This window comes from Physcomitrium patens, chromosome 11 (genome assembly GCF_059467195.1).
Source record: "Physcomitrium patens ecotype Gransden chromosome 11, ASM5946719v1, whole genome shotgun sequence".
In the NCBI taxonomy this organism is placed as follows: Eukaryota; Viridiplantae; Streptophyta; class Bryopsida; order Funariales; family Funariaceae; genus Physcomitrium; species Physcomitrium patens.
This window is the reverse complement of record NC_143420.1, coordinates 3167794-3176909: the sequence shown is the minus strand read 5'-3', so window position 1 is coordinate 3176909 and position 9116 is coordinate 3167794. Positions and strand designations below refer to the sequence as shown.

The 9116-nt window shown below is 41.9% G+C and overlaps 2 protein-coding genes across 15 annotated transcripts; one reads left to right on the top strand and one right to left on the bottom strand.

Moving 5' to 3' along the window:
• The first annotated feature begins 812 nt into the window (after window positions 1–812).
• On the top strand, window positions 813–3333 carry LOC112288807 (uncharacterized). 4 transcript variants are annotated; one of them, XM_024533401.3, is made up of 3 exons: window positions 813–992; window positions 2090–2223; window positions 2478–3333. In XM_024533401.3, the coding sequence occupies exons 2-3, from the start codon at window positions 2131–2133 to the stop codon at window positions 2868–2870; spliced, it is 486 nt and encodes a 161-aa protein (XP_024389169.1). In that variant the 5' UTR covers window positions 813–992; window positions 2090–2130; the 3' UTR covers window positions 2871–3333. The 4 variants fall into 4 exon arrangements, with proteins under 4 accessions (XP_024389169.1, XP_024389167.1, XP_024389168.1 ...); XM_024533399.3 differs by having other exon boundaries at window positions 2083–2223; XM_024533400.3 differs by having other exon boundaries at window positions 2070–2223.
• LOC112288805 (ATP-dependent 6-phosphofructokinase 5, chloroplastic) lies at window positions 3218–8884 on the bottom strand. 11 transcript variants are annotated; one of them, XM_090254092.1, is made up of 16 exons: window positions 8488–8883; window positions 8085–8160; window positions 7419–7911; window positions 7097–7184; window positions 6828–6904; window positions 6555–6603; window positions 6322–6384; window positions 5963–6058; window positions 5751–5852; window positions 5539–5613; window positions 5233–5373; window positions 4982–5098; window positions 4779–4883; window positions 4596–4676; window positions 4245–4373; window positions 3218–4046 (listed from the first exon to the last, which is right to left on the bottom strand). In XM_090254092.1, the coding sequence occupies exons 3-16, from the start codon at window positions 7538–7540 to the stop codon at window positions 3513–3515; spliced, it is 1779 nt and encodes a 592-aa protein (XP_090110218.1). In that variant the 5' UTR covers window positions 7541–7911; window positions 8085–8160; window positions 8488–8883; the 3' UTR covers window positions 3218–3512. The 11 variants fall into 11 exon arrangements, with proteins under 11 accessions (XP_090110218.1, XP_090110221.1, XP_024389156.1 ...); XM_090254095.1 differs by having other exon boundaries at window positions 8728–8883; XM_024533388.3 differs by having other exon boundaries at window positions 8085–8883.
• Window positions 8885–9116: the final 232 nt, after the last annotated feature.

Below are 9116 nucleotides of genomic sequence, written 5' to 3'. Positions count from 1 at the left end.
TAATACTTGTCTAAATTTGATAAGATTATATATCAAATATAATAAATTTTGTGGTACCTTTTATATAAAATATTACAAATTAACATTAAGTCAATATAATTGACTTTTAATGATTTGAAAGGATGTTTCTTATTTTTAGTTTTGAATTTTTAGTTTTAAAATTTAATTATTTATTGTTACTAATTATAATTTGATAAGATATATATTTAACTATTTATAATTCCAAACTTGATAAGAGATATATGGTTGTTTCTTAAGTATTTTTATTTTTTATTGAAGACAATATGATCTGTAAAAACATTTAATCTTTATTTACAAAAAATCCAAAAATATGCCACAAGTCAAAAACCATATTCATGTAGGTGCATTTCATATTTCATTTTTTTAAGGTTTTGTATACCATTACACATGAATATTTGCTTAATTATTATAACCATATTCTTCATCATGGGTAGGTCAATTTAGTAAAAACCTGGGTCTATTCAACATTCCCCTAAATATAAATATAAGAAGAGCAAAGCAAGGGCATTGAATGGTAACATACAAACCGTCGTAGAAACAAAGTGAGGAATACAATACAAAATACTACAAACGCCGAATATTCCCTCCCCTTCATGCATGCGGTTCCAGCCTCGGCCAATAGATGCGGGTCCCGCCAAGTCGGAGCTGTCCAGCTCGGATAGGTATAGCCAGGTGGCGAACGGAAAGGGGTCGGTGGAGCACTTCACAATCAAAGTGGGGGCACGGGCATCGATCACCGCAGATCGGTCATAAAACCCTAGTTTCTGGAAGCACGCTGGAAGACTGCTACTGCTACTACGAAGGAGAATCGAGTGCTTGATTTCGGAGGCACAGATTCTGCTCCCTTTCAGCGCCATCCAGGAGCCCGCTTCTCCTTCGGCGACGCGCAATCGCATCTACCTCGTCGCGTCTCGCTTCATTTTCACACTCATTGCTCTTTTCCGTGTCCGATTCCGTGCATCATTGCTCTGGTAAGCAGCTGCTGAGCTCTGGGGCTTGGGATTTCTATTTGCTTGCGCATTGTTGACGTTTCTGCGATCGTTTGGTGCTTCGGGAGCGTTAGCAGAGGTCCTCGTCTGGCATCTAGAGTGTTTGCATGCTCTTGTGCGTGTGTTTCCGCATTGTTAGCGCCAGAGTTGTGTAATTCGGTTCGTGAATTTCAACCCGGTCAAGGTTCAGAATGGAATATCTTTCGAGGTTTTTAAATTTTTTGATTTTTTAAAAAGAGTTGTGGTTTAAAAGGTTTCGTTGAATTTGTAGGTTGAGTTCAGCAGTGCTGCCCGTAGTCTTTATTGTTGGATGGTGATCTTCTGGCATTTTCTTTTTGCTGTTTTGTTTCCGTCATTGAGGTCTGTGTAGTCTTCTTATCCTGAGCCTGAGTATTCCTGAGTTTCATTTTATTTCATATTTCCGAAATGATTTCAGTGCCATGTGGACCAGATTTTTTTTTAGTTTATTGTGATGTCGTTGACTTAAGATTTGAATTCATCGAATTCTGAAGCTTCTTACTAGCACCTACCCTGGTGTTATCTGCTTTCAATAACGTTCATTGGGCGTAATTCTTTCTCCTAGCATGTGGTGTGCTGTTCCCAGCACGATCACTAAAATGATAGTTGGAGAACTCACCTGCATTATGGGTCCGTAACGTTCATTGAGCGTAAATCTTTCTCCTAGCATGTGGTGTGCTGTTCCCAGCATAAATATTAAAATGATAGTTGGAGGACTCACCTGCATTATGGGTCCGTAACGTTCATTTTGGACGTTTCCGCTCATTACCCAGTACCAGATCATGAATTTCCCTCTTTTCCTGAGGATCTGTCGTTTCTCCAATTTTCACATTATTATGTTGATGAAAACAATTGTCTATTTTGTGGTCGACTGCTGAGGCGCTGCTTTTAAATACTAGAAGCACACATCTGTAATAGCTGTATTTGTTTATTAGTTTTTAAAATTCCTAATTGAAGTCGTTGACTGTGTCTTTCATTCCTTGAAAGCAGATATTTTATTATGTGTTTTTACCACGGTATTGTTAACTGTGGAACTCACAGTGACTTGTTTCAGTCTGCAGCAGATAAGAGTCGCGTCGATCTGCGCGCTCCTTAGGGAGTCATGTCGAGAGCAGTCATTCGTGAACTTGGAGTTCCTAAGCATCTCCGCCCCCAGACATGCCGCTCTAGCATATCTCGATCCGCCTCTACAGTGGTAAACATCCCGAAAAGTTTGATTTCACACATTGACTAAACCCTAAACCTGGTTTTGCATAGATATTGGAGATTTTGTAGTAAAAGGCAAGAATGTCTCAGTAGCAGTGTAGGCTACTGTCGGTGCAAGTCCTTGTATACCACTACAGTAGTCACATGTGCACTGAGTGTTTGTTTTCTCCCGCCAAGTAAAATTCCTGCTTCATGGAATGCCTACATATCATTTTATTATTCTTTCCAATACTGTTGTATCAGGCCCAGGATGCAGGCATGCAAAAGCCGAAGTCCGGAGGAGGGGGATTGGCTGGTGTGGTTGCTGTTTTGGCTGGAGTAACGATTGTTGGAGGATCTTACTACGCAATGACAAGGGAACCCCAACCTAGACCACTTCCTCCAATGACAGTGCAAAGTTTGCCGTCTCCTGCTCCTGCCCCAGCTGTTCAAACCGCATCCCCATTCGCTCCTCCAGCAGTTTCTGCCCGCGATGAGTTGGTGCAGAGGTTGCAGGCCTTGAAATCGGAGCTTGAACAGCTGCGCAAACAAAAACGCGATAAGCTTATCGATGTGAAGAAAAAGGCAATCAAGGAGGAAATTCAGACCATTCAATCTGGTCTTGCTACTCTTGACAAGAGTGCAAAGAAATCATGAGGTGGACAATCTCTGTGATCGCAAGAAGTGTCGTATATGTGTTGGCCATGAAAAGTCTAGGAGTGTAGGTTGTCACCAATCCGTAACAAATTGTTCATTGAAGTATGGTTTACCATAGAACCACAGACCTGCGTGTACATTGTAGATCTCGACAAAATGTTTTGAATACCTCAAACTCTTCCTCTCAGTCTGATCATGCTAGAAACTTTCTAATTTCAAGCTCTGCTGTAGTTCATAATGGCATGAAATGACAAGAGGCAACTTTTCAACGTTCTGGGACGATGATGATTAGAGCAAAGCCGATCCATCTACCCTGTGAGGAGAAAATGTTTCTGGGGAGTTCCTCGTACGTGAAGCGTAAAATTCAAATTAGATCGAGTTTTCATTCACGAATCTTAATGTCTCTAAGCTAACTTGGAATAAAGAGTTCATCCCTTGCGCCAGGGTTGTTTCTTCGACAGAAGATCGTCGTTGTCACACTGTTCTTAAAGTAAATATGTACTGTAAACCAAGGTTAACATGCAAGCTGGATTTCTACTTTGGAATTGTTCATGTATTATCTCCTCTTAAAAACATGTAGCGTGATTAATTTGAAGAGGTTTTTAATCAGTCTCTTCAACTGTTCTGAATCCTCAAGTGAGATCAAGGCCGCTGAATGGGGCAATTTGGATCATGAGAACGCGAGGGTGCAATCCTAGCTTCGTTGATGGGGCACCCAGCCTCATGGCTGGTACTGCTGCCCCTTAGAAGGGGAACGGAGATATTTCTGCTAGGATTACTAGCAGCAGCATATAGGATGCATGTGGGATCATGGACTTGGGGTTCACTGCTAATGCGTGTCTCCGAAACGGTGGTTAAAGGAGTATCGCTCCCGACCACGACCCTCTCAAGTCGTAAGGTGAGACTCTTCTTCCGTTCTGGAGGAGGATGTGGCGCTGCACCGCTACCCTTGCCCCCACCAGCCTTCCACCCAGCCCCTACTCCGCTACATTTTTTGTCACAATTACGTTCTTGAAATTCCGGTTGGCCAGTAGATGTTACGCAGCGCTGGTACATATTGCTTCTTGGATCCACTACTCGTGGTTTTTTGATGACTTCCGGAATGGGTAGGAAACAATAGTGGGTGTTCACCACTCCCACTGTGATGTTGGTGTATCCAGCAAATGCTCCGTGAACCTGGGTACGACATTAATACAAGTTTGATAAGTGAAAATGGTGGCTTGATACAAACAGGATAACGATGACATATCAAAGTTTCATAGGACTCCTAGGTCAGACGAGAACGTGTTCCTAACTTTGACAGAATGCGAACATGCTTCGTGACATCTACATTTGGTCAAATGTGATTATAAATTGTTTGGTGCGAATGCTTACTGCATTTTGGCCTAAAATGCTACAGAAGATGTGGTCGGAGGAATTGCAAGCCCTAGCTCGGATCATGTATGTTGGATCGATGTATTTAACGTCAACTGGAAATTTTTTGGCCCCAAAGTGCGACTTCACCTGATCCAGCAGTCCGACAGTAATCGTCAACATCACCGTATATCCTGCATCACTCATCAAATAGAACTTTCCCGACTTTGTAGGGTAAGATAGTGGTTACTGTGCTAACAAAACATCCAGTTTGAGGTTTTGATCTTGCTTTTGATGTGTGGCACCCAAGAACTCACGGTCTTAACCCTCAATGAGAACCTTATGATGTCATATAACGTCGTAGGTTTCTACCTTATCATAGAAAAACTTTCCAATATCTCCTAGGATGGGATTCCCAGAAGCATCAGTTCCTCCTCCACCTCCCATCATGTCCTGCATAAGCAGAATTCTTAATTGGGATCAGCGCAAACTACAAGTAATGGAAGCAGCGAGATGGATCGATATCAAGCTCCCCGAAGAAGTGAACTAGATCACCTGACCGGCCCCTTCTGCAATGACCACAACCGCAATCCCATTTTTCTTCAGTCTTTTGTGCATGAATTCCAAAACTCCATATTCTCCTTCCAATTGAAACGGAACCTACAAGTGTAAAATAGGATTATAATCGAATCTAATGCTGTGTGAGTTCGAATACAAACATTGAGATAGTACAAGGATTTGAGGTGCATATGAAGCACCTCTGGGATCAACACAGCATCCACTTGCCCACTTGCAATCGTTGCATACATTGAGATGTATCCACTTTGCCGTCCCATCAACTTTACGATTCCAACTCCGTTAAAAGCACTGCTTGCCTATAATCAGTTTCAAAAACCTCAATGAAAGTCGGAGCTACTCAAAACCCAACAAAAGGGATTCACGTAATTGCACTTATTTTAGTTTCCCATTAGAACTTTGAACCAATTTGCTGTGAACCTATTTAATTTACCTCGACGTAGGCTGCATTGATTGCCCGCTGTGCTTCTTCAACAGCTGTGTCAAAACCAAAGGTCTTGTCCAGAATCTGAATATCATTGTCAATGGTTTTTGGGATCCCAACTACAACGAGCTTCATCTTCCGTTTTTCAACCTAACTTGTGTATCAAACACAATGCTTTTGTTTAGGTGAAATCTTCACCAACAAAGCTCCTCATTCGAGCTCATGAGTGCAGTATCTACCACAGTTTTCGGTCCATCGTTTTAACCGCCGTATTTTACGCTAGGTACTACTAGAGAAATGATTAAAGTTGTTTACATGTTGATAGATAGTATTGGCACCCGCATGCGATCCGTTTCCTCCGATCACAAAAAACATGTTGACATGCCATTCCTAGCATCAAAAAACGAATGATCGAGATTGTAATGAATTTGAAAATCATCATCAATGCAGCGGTGTGGAGCACAAGTTTAAAGTCACATTGTGAAACTGGCTATGAAAGTGGAGAAGGTAGAATTTGTGGTACACACCTCAAGTTTGCTTACAATGTCTTCGACCGGAGGACAACCGCGAGACACACCCAAGAAGCTGCCTCCCACCATGTTAATGCGTTGTACAGTCTTCCGAGTGAGCTGTTAGAATCCCGAGGTAAGATTAAACTTCCCAAACATTGCAGAGAAATCAAATTGGTTATCTGCGGTTCGAATATACTACACAGAAATAAGTCATGTCAAGCATGTACCATGATGGGCGGGTATCTCTTGTCCACGAAGCCCTTAAAACCATACTGAATCCCCAGAATTTCTTTCACTCCATATACTTCCAATGTTAGGACGATCTGTGACATGGAATGAAGTCAGCAGCATGATCCAATAGTAACGTTGCATGCATCTCTTTCGAGAGATTGTATAAAGCACTGAAATTCATGGTCCTGCAAAGTTTCGTTGTCACGACTTCTACGCTTCAAGACAGCCATGTCCACACAGTACTGTCTGCTATAGAGGCGAGACTACCTTTAAACTTAAATGACAGGCGAGACCGGCACTTGCTCTTATAAAGCGATGGTAGATCAAGAGTCGATAGGGCAATGTAATACCTTACCTGACGAACGACGTCATTTAGGCCCGGGCATAACCCACCGCATGTCACTATGGCAGCCCTCACCTGAAGAAATAAAACAGAGGTACATTTTTTCAGTAGATGATATATGAAGGGAAATGGCTTTAGAAATCGATAAGTCAGTGTTGATAGCAATAAAGATATAACATACCATCCCCTTCACGGTTGTATCTAGGGTGACATACTCAGTATTGCAGATAACGGCTGTAGCTTACGGAAGGCGGCTCGAAGTAGATCCAAGCGCGAGGTCCTGCTCGTCGAACCCTGGAAGACTCACTTATCTGATTAGGTCAAAATCGTGGCACACTCAAAGCAGACACCTGATAGAAATCAACATTCATCAGTGCAATTGCTGCCCATGCGAGATACATGAAAATTGCGTTGCCCTAACCAAAAATCTGGAAACCATCATCACCAGCAATCACCAACGTTAGCGATACAACTTCTACTCACTCTTGTATCATGGACCAAGGCCTTGGTACTCTTACCACGTAGGTTTAAACTGCCACTCGCCATCATCTTCAAGCTCTATTCCAACTGATGAGGGATGACCAAAATGAACAACCTACAGCCAAAACATAGCCAGGGTAAAAGTTTCAGTTGTAAATCATATTGACACACAATAAACATTTAAAACAACAGCAGCATTTTCTAAGTAGCCCTTGCATGAATGCCTGAAAATCAACTTTACTTGGTTTTTCAACCATTTTTGCCTCTCAAACTTGTCAACAGGGTTCGTCTGACATCAAGAGCGCACCTTGATAAGTACTCGATCATCATCATGAATATAAATCTGCTTCATATCGTCTTGATCTGCTGAAGAAGTGTCACAGACGGCCTCAGCTCTGCAAACAATTTCCAGCATAGTTTTAGGGCAATTTAACCAATGCGGATTTAAGAGGAGATTACTTACTATGAATATACAAGAGGGCATTACTGCAGATCACAATTGCACAATCGCACTGACTGATGGACATTTAAATGTAAAAAATATGAGATTTATCAGAATCATGCGCGTTGTAGAATTAGGGCTTGGATAGCAGAATTTACAGACGAGAAAGTGATGTGAATACTCTCACCCGCTCATGGTGCGGTAGGTTGTTTCCATTGGGGGCAGGTTGATGAGATCACCCAGATGAGGCAGAGCAAATATATCATTCTCTTCCTCTTTGAACTGGAAGTTCCTTGCCCTTCCACTCATTGTGACCACAATCGTTACTCAAACTACTGGAGGCTCGATTGTGCAATGGTTATCTGGTGAAAGGCTATGATAACCAAGCCTTATGACTTTCAGCTTACCTCATCGAAACAAATCCTCAGGCTTCATTCTGTTACCAGCAGCTGATTAGCATCACCCCCTTCAAGCTCGTATGCCACCAGAGTAATGAAGAAGGGCCACGCAGATGATTCCACAAACCCGGGGTCAACTTGCATATCCTATCCCAAGATGTGTCTTCGTTGCACAGAAGATTAAATTGCATCAGAAGCTCCGTTGATCTCGCTCTCGCTCACAATGCGCTTTTAATATGAAACACTAAGGTATGCCTCACGCTGGAGTCCAATCGGAGCAAACTGAAAACCAAACGCATTACTAAATTTCATGTTTTGAGGGAATGTAAAAAGATTCTTTTGTTTGGTGGTGTTCAGGTTTAAATTTGCATGTGAAAGAACTGAAAAAGTGTTCAGTTATCATTTAACAAACAAAAAAAAAAAAAAAAAAAAAAAAAACTTTGTTTCGTAACAACCTTTGATTTCAGTCTGTGCGTGAATATATATATATATATATATATATATATATGGATATTAAAGCGCATGGTGCAACTAAACACAACTTGTAACAAACACGCAACCTTCATCAGTTTCGCTCATGAGAAGATGCAATTTTAGTACAGTCACAGCATTCATCACCACCTACTATGTTCGTCAAGCATTTTTAGGAACCCAAGTTCCGCCTTAAACATCTGCGAACTTTCCAAGGAAAGATATCACCCTATTCTGACACATTCAATGCTGCCAAATCCAGACACTGGAACTGAGTCACTGTCCATCAAAAACGGCTCTAGCATATAATGAAAGGATACAAATGGTGGAACTGAATGTGGAAACATTAAAAAACAGTGACCTAAAAACGGAAGAAATCTCCAGTACCCAACAGAGTAGTCAGGCTTCCACGCGAAATCAGGCCAACCAGAGGTGAGACCAATCCAACATCAACTCTCACTCTCGGCAAATAGTGGCGATTCCCATCTTAGTGGCGGAGGCGCAGCGATCGGGGGCAGCATTCCTATAATCCACCACATTTACCCTGCGAATGTGGATGCAATTTCTACCCGCGCGAAGCCAGTTTGGGGACAAGAGGAGTGGCACCCACCTCAGATCTTAACCCACCTTGTGCCGCAACCAGCCGGCGATTTCGACAAAGGAATTCCGAGCTGCGCGAGGTTGAATGGGGCTCATGAAAGCAACCGCGAGCTCGAGGTCACGAAGGGTTGAAATCGGGGCTCTCGTGATTTCCGAGGCGGTTCAAAAACTAGTTGAGACCTTTGAATACGAAGATGCAACCTACTTTTCTCTACTTTTGGGGGTTTTTCTTGGCGGCAGGGGTGTATATTGGTGCCAAAAAAGTATAATTGTGTGTGTGTGTAAACATATATGTATATACATCTTTAAATCTTCAAAAGATTTATTTATTTATTGTCATTTTATTAAAAAGATTTGGCAGATTTTAACCTTTCCACTTACAAAAGTAGAAGGGTTTTTTGATATCTATATTATAC